At 38.0% G+C, this 17,455-nt stretch overlaps 1 protein-coding gene across 3 annotated transcripts in view; it reads right to left on the reverse strand.

The window, feature by feature from the left end:
* The window catches only part of LOC131143695 (protein NUCLEAR FUSION DEFECTIVE 6, mitochondrial), a 71,505-nt gene that overhangs the window by 41,855 nt on the left and 12,195 nt on the right, over window positions 1-17,455 (reverse strand). Inside the window, exon 3 of one of the 3 annotated variants that reach the window (XR_009133654.1) lies at window positions 8,562-8,659. The exons of 1 other annotated variant lie outside the window; for it this stretch is intronic. Coding sequence is in view for 1 of the 2 variants with exons in the window: in XM_058091941.1 (XP_057947924.1) it covers window positions 8,616-8,659 (44 nt within the window). In the remaining variant the exon portion in view is untranslated. The remainder of the gene's footprint in view (window positions 1-8,561; window positions 8,660-17,455) is intronic. One more of the 3 variants, XM_058091941.1, reaches the window with a different exon arrangement.

The raw sequence follows: 17,455 nt of genomic DNA on the forward strand, positions 1-17,455 counted from the left end.
TAATAAAATTATTATTGTAAAGTAAAATTTGAAAGTACAACAATTAAGTAAAATAATTTTAATAATATTAATTTTTAATGATGTATTATTTGATGTGTCTTATTTTACAATTTTATTACTTAATATATTTTTATAATATTATTTGATTTAAAGACAAAAATGAGTTTTAATTAAGTTTTAAATTCATTTTAATTTTATAAATATTAACCAAATAGGTTGCTGGTTTTTGATTTTTAATTTCTGTTTCTGGTTTTTTATTTTCGTTTTTGGTTTCCATTTTTACAATTTTTGACACTAATACCAAATGGCCCCTTGGAAACTCTAATCTTAAAGAACACACAAAAGGAAACCATAAAACCATAGAAATCAACTTAAAAACAAATACTAAAATTTTCCTACATTTTAAAAAATATTTTTAAATACTTTATAAGTATTAAAAGGCAATATGATGGTGACAATTGTAATCATAATAGTGATAAGTGTTCCAAAAAAGATCATACCTTGGCGATCTCAAGGGTAAGAATGCCAAGAAATCCAACAATAACAAGAACTCCTAGCCTTCTACTTTCCTAATTCCTGATATTCCAAAAACCCTTTTGCACTAAGGTTTTATTCTCTCCCTTCTCTCCCTTTGTTTCTTGAATGTGTACCTTCCCCCAAAGGTTGAATGTGTGTTTTTGAGAGCCCAAAGCCTCTTTTTTATAAAGCTTGGGAGCTAGAGTTCTGCCCTAATAGCCCTTGTTCAAAAAATACCCTTAAAGTGCAAGGAGCACCCCTCCTTGTCCCAAAATGGTGTTTGAACCTAAATCTCCCCCTATTCCCATAAGAAGACCCTAATCGGGATAGGGATATCCTTCTATTTCAATAAAGGCTGCTCTAAGCCCTAAAAATGCAAAAATGAAGCCCTAACTTAGATCGAACTTGAAATGTGTTAGTAAGGATTTAGAGAGAGAGAGAGAGAGAGAGAGAGAGAGAGAGAGAGAGAGAGAGAGAGCCCTCAATTAATTGCTCTCAACTCATTTTTTGTCTAATAATTGCCCAATTAATTGAGAGATTTCCCGATTTTGATCAAATCAACCCTGAACAAATTTAGGTGTTAACACACATCAAAACTAAAAAACGGTTTGAGTTTGATTGAGCTTAAAGGGGAGCCTTAGTGTAACAGTAAGAATTGTATGATCATCGGTTTCTTACCTACTATAATTTCTTGGAGACTTTGGCTCAGGCTTTGTAAAGCCCGCATGGAAAATAAGTACGAGTCGGGGAATGAAGTTCGGTTATTAGTGAGGTTTTGGCTTGCTAAAATTGCGGAAGGCATGAAGGGTTCTCTGCCTTCTATTGATAAGATTTTATTGGAAGAGTTCCAAGTGAAAATGATAACTCCGAAGGTTAGATCTCCTTGAAAAGTAGTCTGAGAAAAGCCTCCTGCAGGTTGGTTGAAGCTAAATATTGACGGCTCTTGCAGAGGAAATCCGGGTTCTTGTGGTGGTGGTGGAGGTATCATCTGCGACTATTCAAGTAATATTAAGGCCACTTTCTCTGAAAAATTTGAGTCTGGTACTAATAATGGAGCGGAGTTGCAAGCTCTTATTAGTGGTGTTCGGCTACGTAAAGAGTTGGGATATCAGAATATTTGCATTGAAAGCAACTCAAAATTGGTGGTGGGATGGACCACATCTGGGATTTGCTCTTCCTGGTACTTATGGGACTTTCGGGAATTGTTAGAGGAGGAGCTACAGGGTCTTCAAATCTCTATAAAGCACCAATTTAGAGAAGGTAATCAAGTGGCGGATTACTTGACTCGTCAAGGCGAGGGAGGCAACACGAGGAGATATTTTGTAGGTGATATGCTGCCGAGTAAAATGAGAGGTCTAATTCGTATAGATAAGATGAGTATTCCAAACTTTTGTTTTTAATTGGCATCATTTGGTTCTCTTATGTTTTCCTCAAGCTTTTTGTTTTGCAGGTATTTGTCATCAGTTTGCAGGTATTCTGGTTTTGTTTCTGTTTGTCTCATTTTGATTAATATGGTCTTGTTTAGATTGTTTTAGTTTGGTTTTTGGGTCCTGTTTTGTTAGGTTTGTTTTGGTCTTGTTGCTTGGGATGGTTTTGCTAGTTTATTTATAAATCCTTTGTGGCTTGTTTGTAACTACGGTTTCCCTCTATCACAAGTGAGGGCTATCAATAAATTTGGGTTTTTTGAAAAAAAAAAAACAAAAAAAAAAATCTTCCATTCATCCATTCACTTTCTCCAATTTTGTTTTTATCTACATTAAGTTTTTTCTCTTCCTTAGTTATGACTCCCCCACATCCTTTCAGACACACATGCAAGACAATGCTCTCTCCTTTATCACCATGGGTTAGTGCCCATTTCCTTCCCCCACCCCCACCCCCACCCCCTCCTTTATCACCAAGGATTAATGCACATTTCCTCCCTCTTGTACTTTGAAAACCTTGTGTCGATGGGTATCCCTAATTGTAGTGACCTCCACGCCCATGAAGAAATTTGATTGCATTGAGATCATCCTCAAGATTCCATCCAAGTCCACTCCCTCTTCATGTTTAAGTCTAGTCGTGCAAATGATCTCGTCCTCTGTCATCTTCAACCTCCTCAACCTGCACTCTTTGAGGTTTATATATGTTCAAAAAAGAACAAGGGAAACCCAAATATGAGTTAGGATTAGCATGATATAATACATTCTCTTGCCCAAAGCAAAGTAAAATTGATAAACAAAAACTTTTATGCTAGGTTGGCCCCTCACACATATAGGGCACAGGCTATGGTTTAAGTTGATAAAACACACAAAAAAAAAAAAGGTAGGGGCTGCAGCCCAAGGACATTACCAAAAGTATATTGCTACTTAAAATCATGTCCTTACTATATGGCAAGCTTGTACAAACCTGACCTTGAAGTGGGGACATTTGTAGACATTAAAATTTTGTCAAAGCCTAAATTTAAATTTGATTAGTCAATATAAAAATAAATGTATTTGAGTAAATAGTTTGACAGCCCCATTAAAAAAAATTGGGTCTCATTAAGAAAAATGGGGGGTTAACATAAACATACAAGCTTAACTTTCAAAGTACGGCCGGCCTATTCACTCATGAACTCATTCTTGTACATGGACACATGTCAAGATAGGAGGACTCCTAGAATTTCATATAACCTAACTCCTGCCCTATAAAATATCTTATTGGCTCCTAATCCTAAAAAGAGGCATGCATTCAAGTAATGGAGAAAACTCTTGCCTACACCTACAAACTTTTGGTTAACTCGCCCAAAATCAAAGTTGCCACCAATTGATTATCGAAGAATATCAAGTCTCAAACCATTCTCTGTCAATACATTCATCATTCTTATGTTTATCCTTCATGATAAGCTCGAGCCCACAACGATCAAATGCAAACCTAATCCTCGATGGAGAGGAAATTTATCCTTTATTCTCTTAGTTTCTAAAACATGACATTTACCCTTACAAATTTCTAACCCACAAAGTGAGACATCTCGACCACTCATTTTTTTTCTCCCTTATAAATTTCTAACCCACAAAGTGAGACATCTAGCCCAACATTTGAAGGCCCAATCACTTCAAGTTCAAGGGAACCAAGCTTAAAACTACAATAATGATCAATCTCATCGTCAAATAAATGCCAAATCTAAAGGTATCGCAGATCTCATAACACTCAAGGACTGGAGGCAAAACCGTAATCCATAAAGCAAACTACTACTCTTCCAATCGCTCATACTTAGAATCATTGCTTGAAATCCTTATGGAAGAAATCCCATCCACATAGTTGAACACCCCTTCACTAACTGATGTCATGCACATCATAATGATTGGCAGCACCACCTTGGAGGAGGACATTGCAAATATGGAAAGGAAGGTCATACTTCCAATTTTTACATTGTTGAAAACCCTTCACTAACTGATGTCATGCACATCATGATGATTGGCAGTACCACCTTGGAAAAGATTGCGAAAATGAAAAGAAATACCATACTTCCAATTTTTCCTTCTCTCAATTTCCAAGGCATGATAATGCAGTTACAATTTTTCAGCCCAACACCCCCCACTCCCAACGCCCCTCCATGTACATTTTATTTTTTGCTCCTCACTGTTAATTTTGGTCTGAATCCCATTTCCATCAGGTTTGCTTTCATTATATAGAAGAGATTTACATTGTTGTTGCCTAATTTTCAGCACCTACATGCTGCCAGATTTTCAGCATTATTTACAGCCTAATCAGCATTATTTACAGTCTAATTGCCTGATTTTCAGCACTTAAATGCCCCCAGATTTTCAGCAATACTTGCAGCCTAATCAGCATTATTTACAGCCTAATTGCCTGAATTATCTCCCATTAACATGCCCCCTCAAATTGATGCTGGTAAATCAAGAAGCATCAATTTTTCAACCAAGAACTGATGCCGCTGCCGAGAAAGAGCTTTAGTGAATATGTCTGCAGTTTGACATTCGGTGGAAATGTGAGGAAGAGTAATCACTTGTTTGTTAAAGGATTCACGAATGGATTGGCAATCGACTTCGATATGTTTCGTACGCTCATAGAAGACAGGATTAGCGGCGATCTGAATAGCACTGGTATTATCAGCATGAAGAGGAGTGAAATGAAGTTGGGAAAAACCAAGTTCACCCAATAACCCACGAAGCCATGTGATCGCAGAGCATGCAGAAAACATAGCACGATACTCAGACGCAGTGGAGGACTTGGAAACTCTGTCTTGCTTCTTACTCTTCCAAGAAATGAGTGCATTGCCTAAGAACATGCACCAGCCAATAATAGAGCAACGAGTATCCGCACATCCGACCCAGTCAGCATCACTATACCCCACCAATTGTAAGGAAGATTCCTTTGGAAAGAACAACCCGCGTGTAGAGGTGCCCTTTAGATATCAGATAATGTGGCGGACAGCGGCTAAAAGGTGTCGGGGAGCCTACATAAATTGGCTGACTTGCTGCACAGCAAAATAAATATCAGGACAAGTAATCGTTAAGTAGTTCAAACTCCCAAAAAACTGCCGATACAAGGATGGATCTAATAAAAACTCACCTTCCTCTTGATGAAGCTTAAGATTTACCTCCAAGGGAGTAAGAACAGAATTACCCGATTGGAGACCAGAGAATGAAATAACTTCCTGCGTGTATTTGTGCTCGTGTAACAACATACCAGTCGGAGTAAGCTGCACCTCAAGGCCAAGAAAGTCTTTCAAGAGACAAAGATCTTTCATGTGAAAAGAGGCCTTGAGATGCTATCGTAATTGCTTAATTAACTCAGTATCAGAGCCAGTAATTACAATGTCATCAACATATACCAGAAGCAATAAAATTCCTCCAGAAGTCTTGCGAAGAAAAAGAGAGGAATCAAACTAACTCCAAGTAAAATGAAAAGCAAGCAAGGTAGAGCGAAATTTATCAAACCATGCATGCAGAGCATGTTTCATTCCATACAAGAATCGGCGTAGCCGACAAACCTCTAAGGAAGGTGTAGCAAACATGTCAAGAGGTGGAGACATATAGATTTCTTCCTTTAAATCTCCATGTAGAAAAGCATTCTTCACATCCATCTGCTAGAGAGACCACCCCTGCAACGCAGCAAGTGCCAAGATAATCCGCATAGTAGTCATTTTGGCAACATGTGCAAAGGTCTCTTCATAATCAATATCATAGTCCTACCGGTTCCCAAGAGCCACAAGACGGGCCTTATATCTGTCCAGTGACCCATCAGACCGATACTTGACTGAGTACACCCATTTACAACCAATAGGTTTGACACCAGAGGGACAAGTCACAAGATCCCAAGTGTGATTATCTTGAAGAGCTTGGATTTCTTCTTGCATGGCCTGCTACCAACACACTTGGGTGGCTGCCTAGGCATATGATTGAGGAACAGAAACAGTGTCGAGAGTGGCGGTAAGTGAGGTATAAGGAAAACCATACCTATCCGGTGGATGTGTAACCCGAGTGGAGCGTCGAGGAACCGCAAAATCAGATGACGGATCAGTGTTTGGAAGGGGCATTGAAGAAGAAGGAGGACGTCAATGATACACCACACCTGGTTTAAATCGCTCTATAGAAGAATACACATCATCAAAAGCAGGAAGAAGAGTAATAGGAGTATCAAAAATAACATGAGACTGAAAGAAATATTGATTTTCGAAAAAAAAAAATCACATTTTGGGAGATCCAGAATTTGTTTGCATGAGCATCATAATAAACAAATCCTTTCTGAGTAGGATTGTATCCCATAAAGGCACACATAACAGACTGGGCAGCAATCTTGTGATGCTCAATAGGTGGTAGATGAACAAAAAAAACACACCCAAAAGTATGAAAGGATTGATACTAAGAGATAAGTCAAATAATTGAAAATAGGGAGAATCATAATTTAGAGTGGCAGTAGGCAAACGATTGATCAAATGGGCAGCAGTAGATAAAGCTTCTACCCAGAACTTAGAAGGTACAGAAGAATCAATCAACAAAGTACAAACGACTTCTAAGAGATGACGATTCCTACGCTTAGCGAGTCCATTTTGTTGAGGAGTGTAAGGATAAGAACGGTGGGAAATGATCCCCTTTTCTTGAAGAAAAGTCTAAAAAGAATGAGACATGTACTCCCCCCTTGAGTCAGAGCGTAAAGTTTTGATACAAGTACTGAACTGTGTCTCGACAAACGCAACAAATTTTTGAAAGACAGAAAACACGTCATCTTTAGAGCAGAGAAAATATATCAGAGTGAATCGACTATAATCATCAATAAACATCACAAAATAACGATACTGACCATGAGAAATAACAGGACTCACACCCCAAACATCTGTATGCACAATCTCAAAGCAATTAGAAGCACGATTACCATGCATAGGAAAAGGTAAAGTTTACTTTTACCAAGACAACAAGTAGCACAATCAAAAGATACAAGAGAAGAAGAAAAGGATTCTTTATTGCCTAAAAAACCATGTTTCATAAGATGAACCAAGACAACAGAATTAGGATGACCCAATTTCTTATGCCAACCTTTATTATTATTGGCAGTAGCTGTACAAGCAAGAGAAACAACATTAGGAATAGAAAACTGTAAAGGAAATAAACGTCCCACTTTAGGCCCCTTCGCGATCACCGTCCCCAACACCTGATTCTACACAAGACAACCACCACGAGAAAAATGAACATCAGAGTTATTATCTACCAATTGTCCAATAGAAATCAAATTGGTAGACAATCCAGGAGAGACAAAAACATCGCGAAATGAAGAGCCCAATTTACCAACAGCAGTAATTGGAAGAGTACTGCCATAATCAATCTGAATATTTTGCGTGCCTTTATACTTACGAACACCATAGAGACCCGTCATATTACTAGTCATATGATTAGAAGCGCCCGAATCAACAATCCAAGAAATTGAGTTAGTAGTCGTACCTTGCAAGCCTAAGGCCATAAAAGCAGACACAATCATCTGTTGGACCATTGCTGGTGTGAGAACAGATGAGTCAAAGCTTACAATGGGTGGCGCAGAAGAAGAAGAAGAGGACTGAACAACAGCCTGAAAAGCTTGGGATTGGCGATTTTGAGGTCGCACCTAATAGTCTTTGATGATATGGCCTTCTTTCTTGCAGTAGTTACAAACTTTCTTAGAACAGTCATGAGCAATATGACCAAACTCCTTGCAACTGAAACAATACAACTTGTTCCTCCCTCTCCCTTGTGCTGCATATGCTACATTCACAACCTCAGAAAATACCTTCTCGGAAGTCATACTCATCTAAGTGGATAACCGTTGTTCATCACACAATAAATCTCCCAAACAAATATCCAAAGAAGGAACCAGATTACAGTTCAATAAACTGGCTCGAATAGGCTCAAATTCAAGTAGAAGTTTCATCAAAAACTGATTGTGTTAACTCTTAGCATGAATCGCTTCAAGGGCCGCGAGTGTCGTAGGGGGAACCTTAGCATGAACAATAGCTAAATACTCGCTCCAAATATTAATAAAACCAAAATAACATTGTTCAATAGGTAAATTACCTAGACTGTAATTACTAATTCCCAATTCCAATTGGAACTTCCGAGCACTGTGATCTTGGTGGTATATACGGTGAAGATAATCCCACATAGCCTGAGTCATAATAAAACAGCGAAGATTGGTCACAAGGTGAGACTCAATTGTCCCCAAAAGCCAAGAGATCCCCTTAGCATCCTTGACCTCTCATTGTGCAAATTCCTTTTCATTTGTGGGAACTTGAGCAGAACTATCAATATGATTTGATAATTCGTTCCCTTTCAAGAACATTTTAAATTGGAATTCCCAAGTAGAGAAATTATTTCCAGTAAATCAAACAATAGTCTTTTCAATAGATAAGATGAAAGGCACTTAAAAAAAAAATAAACCCAAGCAGTCAACCAAATAAATGGCAAGCCTAACTCAAATAGGTCCAAATCCAAATAATAAGAGGACCACAGACACAACCAAATTACAAATGCCCAGCAGAAATTTATTAAAAAAAAAAAAAACCAGATCAAACACAGAAGCCTAACTCGAAATACCTGCCCTGTGTGAAAAACAACACAGCAGAGAAAGAAACACAGCACCTTCGTCAATCACACTAGGAGTCGTCGAAGCTGCTGACCACCACAGAAACTGCCTACAGCCACAAAGATGCGCAGCCACCACGAGGAAAAAACACTGAGATGAGTAGCCCGCAATGAAGGACAGCGTGCGCAACTAAAAAAAAATTCTGACAGCCCCAAACAAAACTCAAAACCACCAAAGTGGACACCACAGGGAAGGCCAATGCCCACGAAAAGCAAGAAAGAACTTGCTGAAACCAAACAGCGATGAGAATCACACCCAGTGATTAAGACCGAAACGACGGAATCAGAATAGGGGCTCTGATACCATGTTAATTTTGGCCTGAATACCCTTTCCATCAGGTTTGCTTTCATTATATCAAAGAGATTTACATAGTTGTTGCCTGATTTTCAGCACTTAAATGCTGCCATATTTTATTTACAGCCTAATTGCCTGATTTTCAGCACTTAAATGCTGAAAGATTTTCAGCATTACTTACAGCCTAATCAGCATTATTTACAGCCTAATTGCCTGAATTATCTCCATTAACACTCACGGGCTTCTTTCTTTTTTCTTTGCTGCTGCTTCTTCTAGCCTGCCGTGCAGTCAAAACCCTCCCCCCTCTGGATTTTTTTTTCTTTTCCCTTTGCTGTCTCTTTTGGAATTTCTACCACTATTTCCTAAAATTTCTGCTACGATGCTCTCAATCATCTTCTTCTTTTTCTTTCTTTCTATTTTATCTTCATATAGACTCCTCTGCTGCTCTCAGTCAGAGCTACTCTGAGCCCCTTTATTTTGTTCCCTTTTTTCCCTGTTTTATTTGGAAACTCTGCTGTTTTGTTTACTGGAAGCATTCTTTCTCTTGGCATTTCTGCTCGTGTTATCTCGAATTTTTCACTCAGAACTGCTCTGCTGCAGCTTTTTCTTTTCTCTTTTTTTTATGCGTTTCTTGCTGCTTATTTCTGCTTCTATTATGTGGATTTTATGGCATGAATGTTGCAGATTATTAAGAATTAGTAGTATGGAATACGTTTATGTTCAATTATTGAACATTTTGGTATTTCATAATTCAAATATTAGTGCTAATGTATTTTTACCAATCAAGAGTCCAATATACAGGGCATTTCTACAAACCATGGTTTTAAAACTCGGACTGGTGACCAACCCAGTAAAGGCACCGGATCGATTAAACCGGTTGGATTGGTCGGTTGAACTGGTGGTCAAACCAGTAATGCCAACATATATAATAATAATAATAATAATAATAATATTGTTATTGTGTAATGAACCCACTTGAAATGGAATGAACTCAACACAATTTGTAATGAACTCAAGTGAGTGATAATTCCTTGATTGAATGAATTACTCGCAAGAAAACGAAATTACAGAGATGAACTGAATTTAATACTTCAATGCATACAAAGGAAAATGGAAATAAGAAAGAACAGGTTGGCTGGTTCGAGAGAGCCACTCTCCAGAAACAGAAAACAAATTGATTCCCAATTTTCTACTCCCCTGTATTCCCGCTGACCCCCAGCTTTATACATAACAAACTCTAACTACTATTCTGGAATACCCCATGCGCTCCACTGCAGTTGGCAGCTCGGCCCAGCACCCGGCCCAGCTGCCACATGATCCATGCCTCGGCCCATGACGACTCGGCCTGCGAAGAGCTGACCTGCGAGTGGCCGACCCGCCCAAGCTCCCCACTCAGTTCGGCCTCTTCTGCCAACCTCAACTCCGAACCCCCGGTCCGAGCTCCCCTGCGCCCACTTCTGACAACCTCCGCTTTGAACTCTCAATCCGAGCTCCCCTACACCCAGCCGTTTCGTCCGAGCCCCTCAAGCCCTCTGTTCGAGCTCCCCTCTAGCAAACCGCTTCGTCCGAGCCCTTCAACCTGCGCGGCATCTTTAATCTGACGATCAGCTCGGACCCCTTCTGTTCGAGCTCCCCTGTAGCAAACCACCTCATCCGAGCCCTTCGATCTGCTCGGATCCCCTTCTGGTCGGTATCTCTGTCCTTATTCATGACATATTGTTATCGTCACCATCATTATCATCATCAAAAATAATATTAGAAATTTGTGGTTAGACTCATAATTACCTATTATAGCTAATTACAATAAAAAAGAATTTACTAAAAATTAAGAAAAAAATTATAATTTTTTGTTTTATAAAATATTCTTGAAATTTGTTTAAATAATAAAATATAACATTAAAGAATCAAGAAAATATTCAAGATTCTCGCATTAATAAAAAATCTATTTTAAGTTGTGCCTTTGTGATAATGGAACTATGGGTAAATGTAAGGGTTAAAGGATTTTACATATATATAAATCGCAAGTTGGCAGTTAGCTCACTGGCAGCATGCCAATCTAACTTCCCTGGGGACCTTGGTTCAACTCCCACCTCCTCCAAAATTCTCTTCCTTTTTACTCTATTAATGAAAGGTGGGTCGACCCAACCAATTCAACAAGTCAGGTCAGGTTGGTCTTGGTCACCCAGATTGGTCTAGGTTGATCCCAGTTCATTCATAACCGATTTAAAGAGTTCACCCAGAATAAAAAAAAGTGACCCGTTCCGGTCCAACTAGGTTGGACTGGTGGCCTGTCCGAGATTTAAAACTATGCTCTGATCAGTTAATAAATGTGCACCTCATTTTTGTGAGGCACTCTCTAGTTGGACCGGTGGCCTGTCCGGGATTTAAAACTATGCTCTGATCAGTTAATAAATGTGCACCTCATTTTTGTGAGGCACTCTCACATAGCCATGCACCTTCACCTCCCACCTTGCGCCCAAGTACCCTTTGCGCCTCAATGCACCTTGAGTGTTCTTGCCTCGGACCCCTAGAAACTCAAAACTAAGTCCTATGATTCCTTGCATCGCACACTTGAGGCTCAAAACTAGACCTTGCATTCACCATTAAGGATTATAGAAAGGGAGATCGATGAAAGAAAACCACTACTCCAGCCTCCCCACATAGATCAAAACGGCCCAAACCCTTCCTATCTAAGACCCTATCCAAAACAAAAGCTAACTAGCCCTATCATATGACTTTTGAAAGGCCATCTAGAACATTAAATTGTGCTTCTTACTCCTCAAACATCATCTACAACCTAACTAGCCATGAGGACAACATCCAAAATATATCTACCCCTTTAACCAAATCCTTCCAACCAATGAATAGAATTGAGCATCCATATTTTCCTCATCCCTCTTCATGAACCTTTATCAGTAACTTATTTCTTCAATAAAGGAACTCACTTCATGATAGCTAAGTGGCTTTATTCTAGGACCATATAGTCCAATTGATTCAAGTGCCACTACAAAATTGTACAAGCATACAACATTAAATGGCATTCCAGCATCGTACACCCACCTAGCTACATCTCTACATGTCCTCCCCTTTAGTTCTTTCTTACATGCCTTATTAATGGATTGATGTAGGAGAAGAAGCAAGACCGCGGGAAGATCCTTGTTGGAGAATAACTAAGAAGAATTAGGTCAACAGATTGTTGGGTTAAGTTAGCAATTAATTGTGTGTTTCCTTTAATTAGTATAGGATTATGTGTATTTGGGGCTTGTTTATAATATTTGTATACATTAGGGGTCTCCTTGTAATGTGATGTAGTTTTAGCGGTATAAGTGTAATTTCATGTGAAAAGGCTTACTTATAAATGGTGTGAAAGCCATGTTGAAGGAAGTTGTTGATGAATTGAAATGAATTGAACATGTGATTCCACCTCATATCTCCTCCCTTCCTTCTTCCCCTTTCCACCCTTTTTATCTCTTATGGCTGTAGATCCTTGATGCTACCCCTACATCAAGATGTTTGCTTCATCTTCCCTGGACAAGATTAAAATATAAATACATAGGTCCCTTTGGTTTCTTCAGGGTGAGGTGAGATGACTTGTCGGTATATTAGTAGGAACTTCAACTTCCAACATTTTATTACCGCATGGGTCAATTTCTTAAACTTTATCCTCTTCTTCTTCACCATAAATCTATATCATCAAAATCAGACATGGGCGAAAACCATTTTCCTCCACTTCTTTCTTCATAACATATTCCCTAATCTGTTCACAAAAATGATCTGGACACTTATGGATTTTTTTTACATTTAGAAACTCCCCTCAACAATATGTTATTTTGCCTGGAACACTCCACACTTAATTATTTTTCCAAATAACATTGTTATATTATTCTTATCATCCAAATATGCATCTTCCACACAGTCTCCTCCTTTGCAGAGCCTTCAAAATCCATTTAAACCTAAATACAAGGAACACTTGAAAAATAATAGTAGGCAGCACAGCAGGAAGCAACAGCTGTAAATTCAAGAAATAAACAGGAATAAACGCAGGAAAGTATATTTCCAACAAAACATCAAAAAAGAAAAAGTGACCCAAAAAAAAAAAAAACAGCCTGTGCAGTTTATCCGAGAGGTCTAAAAGTACACACAGCTTTGAACTCAATCAGTCACTCACGAACAAGGCAGGAAGAGGAAGAAGTCCAACTCCAGCTATTCGACAAATTGACCTGGTTGAGATGAAGGTTTAAAGAAGAAAACGAGGAAGGGGGCGCGGTGTAGAAACTAAACATTCTAGAGGCACACCTCTTTCCTCACTGCAAATCATGAAGGTCACCTCACCTCAGCCTCTTTAAGGCATGGAAGCTATCACCCTTTGTGCCTTGTACAGGCGCACCTTTGACTACTATGCTTACAAGTCACCTTTAAGTTTACACTATTTTACATATTTATACTTAATTTTTAGAAGCTTCCTTTCTTAAGCCATTACTGATAACATATTTTTCTTTTTCTTTTAAATTTTCCTTTTCAAAACATAATATAATAAAGCAAACATTAATATACTACACCTAGGATTGGAAATGAACCAAGTCATTTGTTTATTTATATTGATGAGCAACGTTAAGTTTACTTTTAGAGCTCATTAATAAACAATGAATATTAGAGCAAGATTAGATTTTTCTAATTTATGCTCATTTAAGGCTCATTGAATAAATGAGTTGAACAAAACAGAATTTAGCTCGACTCATTTAATTAATGGGTCAACGTCGTGCTCGATTTTGAAGCTCATTTATTGAATGCACCCAACCTAAACATGCTAAAGTTTGATTCAACTGCAACCCTAGCTATTCTCTAAAAATATATAGCACTGCAATCCGCTCCCAGCCCATTCGAATGAAACCTTTTGTCTCTAACTCATCTCCCCCATCAATAAAACACCACCTTAAAATCATTCCTCAAGCTAAATTTTCCAAAATATTACCAAAATCTTCCAAATGATTAATTTCCTTTATCTCCTTCAAAATAGCAGACTTTTTAATCCATATAATCAAAGACTTCATTATTCCAACTTTTCAAGGCTGTTTAGAGATTTTAACCTCTTCATAAATTCAAAACCCTCCCCACCTCTCTCACAAGCAAGTACCCCAGATTCCTCTACAAAGAGCAAGAAAGTTGAGAAGGTTATATATTTTTCTAAACTAAACAAGATGGGACCCCACTTGACATTAGAAGAATCCAAAATGGGGGTAAAATGATTTGAAACTGGACCTAACTCTCCTTAAGAATCTAAGAAAGACATCCACCCAATCACTATAACACAAAAAACCTGTCTAAATGGCTACCACAGAGTGATCACCTCCAACTGACCAAGAACACGTAGCATAGACCAAGGGAGATAGAAGATCAGATTCCCCCCTGAATCTACCAAAACATTATAGGCTAGAACTAATTCACAAGCTCCAAATTTCTCATTCAAGAATCTAGCATCATTAAAATCACAACATAAACACAACTAGGGGTACAAAAACAAAAAAAACAAACAAACAAAAAAAAAACCTCTTCCCAAAACAAAGATCTATAACCATAACAAGGGAATCTGGTTAGCTAATGGAACCTCATTGTTGATATGTCCAGTAAAATCATCCATACAAAAAAAAAAAAAAAATCTATTGCGATTAAAAATCCCTGCAATTCTATCACTGATCACTACCCCACCGTACAAATCCTTAAAGACATACACAAACCTTTTACCCACCTTTTCTATCCTAGAACCCACCATAAAACTTCCCCACATACCCAATCACAAGATTCAACTTGGTCAATCCATGTGCAAGTCTTTTTTACTAAATTTTTATTTTAATGTTTTTGATCTTGCGGCTCAATTTTGGCAAATGGTCAACCAATTTCCCCCTCAAAATTGTTTGCTTTGTGTCTACTTTGATTGGCCAGTGACCCGTGGACATTCCCTGTTGACCAAGATAGGATATAGATTGTTGGAAAAAAGCTGCCCCAAACTTATCTTATGCAATATCATTAGGGATGTCTTGGCAACTTATGGGTACTTCTCTATGGAATTATTAGGGTTTCATGTGTGTGACAAAACCTTTAAGTTCTTCACTGTTAAGTACGAGTCTAATTGGAGTTTTGGAACATACAAGTGTAATGTAATTTGATCTCCATTGCACTCCTCCCCTTCATAGTGAATTTCTACCCATACTTGTGGAGGGAAGCTTTATAGCCAAACCACATAAATTTGTGCATGCAATCTCCCTCTTACTTTCTTTACTTCTCTACTTTGTTATATAACTGGTCACTTTGTATGGATCCTTTGGTATTACAATGTAACAAAATTCTTAATTGAAATAGCTTCTTAAGTTCATTCCCAAACAAAAAACCAAACTAAGTTTCTGAACACTCACTTTTAACCTTTTAATCTTTGCAACCCAAAGTTACATTATATGATTTAGAAGTTTAACTCTATGATGGTTATTACAATTTTAAATAAACCATTTTATTATTTTATACATTTTAAACTTATCCATGCAACTATATTGCCTAAGTAGATATTTGCGCTGCTCAAAACATGATAATTTCCTTACAAGAGTCCATATTTGATATTTCACACAAATTAAGTACAAAGAACTACCTATGTCCTTTCATTCTCCTCAAACATTCCCATGCTCCTCATCGTGGCTTTACCGTGGAAATTTGAGAAATTTAGGCCATCTTTCATAAAAGATTCTACCCATTCTGTATTCATAGCAGTTGAAGGCGCGCCCACACGTAGGCGCAACACACAAAGGAGTGATGAATCAGTGCCTCAAAGAGGTTGACCCGAGGTAACATTCATGATGCGCAGTGTGATGTGCAGTGCCTCATAATCGTTTAGAATTTACCACATGCCCCACCCTTTTTAAAGCATCTTTGACTTAAAACCCTAGGCAGAGTCTTCAACTCTTCGAACCTACATGAAAGACTTCATTGAACCTTCATCTTGACCAGGTCGTCTTCCTTAAAGCGAGTAAATAACTCTTCATCATTTCTTCTTCTTCGAACCTTCATCTTGACAAAGTCGATCTATTGAACAGTGGAGCACTCTTCTCCTTCTTTTTTCTTCTTCTTCTTCTTCTTCTTCATCTTCTTCTTTGAACATTCTTCTCAACCAGTTAAGCTGTCGAACAATTAGAGAGTTGGAGAGCTACTATTGTTCTTCTTCTGGGGAGATCGACTAAGTGGCTAAGTGAGTTCAATGCCATGTTTACATTCCAGACTGCCTACTCTTGAGAGGCTATTTTTTTCTTTTCTTTTGTCGTTTGGTTGGAAATCCTCCAACATTATTTTCTTCTTATTTCTAGAATTTACAGTTGGTGCTGCCTGCTGAACCACCTACTTATTGTTATACATTCCTTGCATTTAGGGCTTAAATGGATTCTAGAGGCTCAGCAAAAGAAGGATCCAGCACGGAAGTATGCACATTTGGATGATAAGAATAACTAAAACAATATTATTTGCAATTTTTGTGGAAAAGTAACGAAAGGGAGTATTATTCCAAGCAAAACAATATACCGTTGGAGGAATTTTAAATGTAATAGAATGTGCTAAGTGTCCAGTTCATGTTTTTATTAGGAGAAAAACAACAAAAAGCCTTAAGTCCCACTAGCTGGATCGGCTGCATGAATCCTTTTCCGCTAATTCACATGATCAAAGGCATTTTCCTCAGCTAGCTTATGAGCTATTAAATCCTTTCTCACCATCTCATTCCAAGTTATTTTAGGTCTACCCCTGCCCCTCTACTACCAATAAACTAGCTCACTCCACCTCAATATGCACTACTTGACCTACATTTCAAATGCTCAAACCATCTGAGGAAGGGTATATGTTGAAAAAGGGTAGAGGAAGAAAATAATTTACTGCACATCTCTGATTTTGATGATATGGATCATTGTGGTGAAGATGAAAGAGGATGAAGTTCAAGAAATTGACTCTCGTGGTAAAGAGTGTTTAGTGCTTGAAGTTGAAGTTCCCACCAATCTAGTAGCAATCACCTCACCCCATTTTTAAGAAACCAGTGCCTATGGATTTGTGTTTCCTGATCCAAAGAAAGTGGTCCAAAGTAGGAAAGAGAGGAAGATGATGCAAATACCCAATAATGAGGCATTAAAGAAAGAACTAAGATAGATGGCACGTAGAGATGTTGCTAGGTGTATGTATGATTTTGGAATGCCATTTAATGATATGTACATTTGGAGTGTTTTTCAATGTTTATCACGTATATTGATGCCTCTATTTTTGTCCAAAATGCAAATAAAATGCATAAATTAATTGACAAGATGATTGATGAAAATGGTGAATCAAATGTGATTAAACTAGAGACAAATAATGCCCCAAGTTATGTCACAATAGGTAAGAAATTATCCCAAAAACTTTACTGTGTAAGGTATATTGTTTATTTTAATATTTTTGACGGCTTCACTCTTGATTCTCTAACAGCAAGATTTGTTGGAAGCAAAGAGGATGCATTTATATTGGACATTGTGTGTTGCACATTGCCTTGATTCAA

This window comes from Malania oleifera, chromosome 12 (assembly GCF_029873635.1).
Source record: "Malania oleifera isolate guangnan ecotype guangnan chromosome 12, ASM2987363v1, whole genome shotgun sequence".
Lineage (NCBI taxonomy): Eukaryota > Viridiplantae > Streptophyta > Magnoliopsida > Santalales > Ximeniaceae > Malania > Malania oleifera.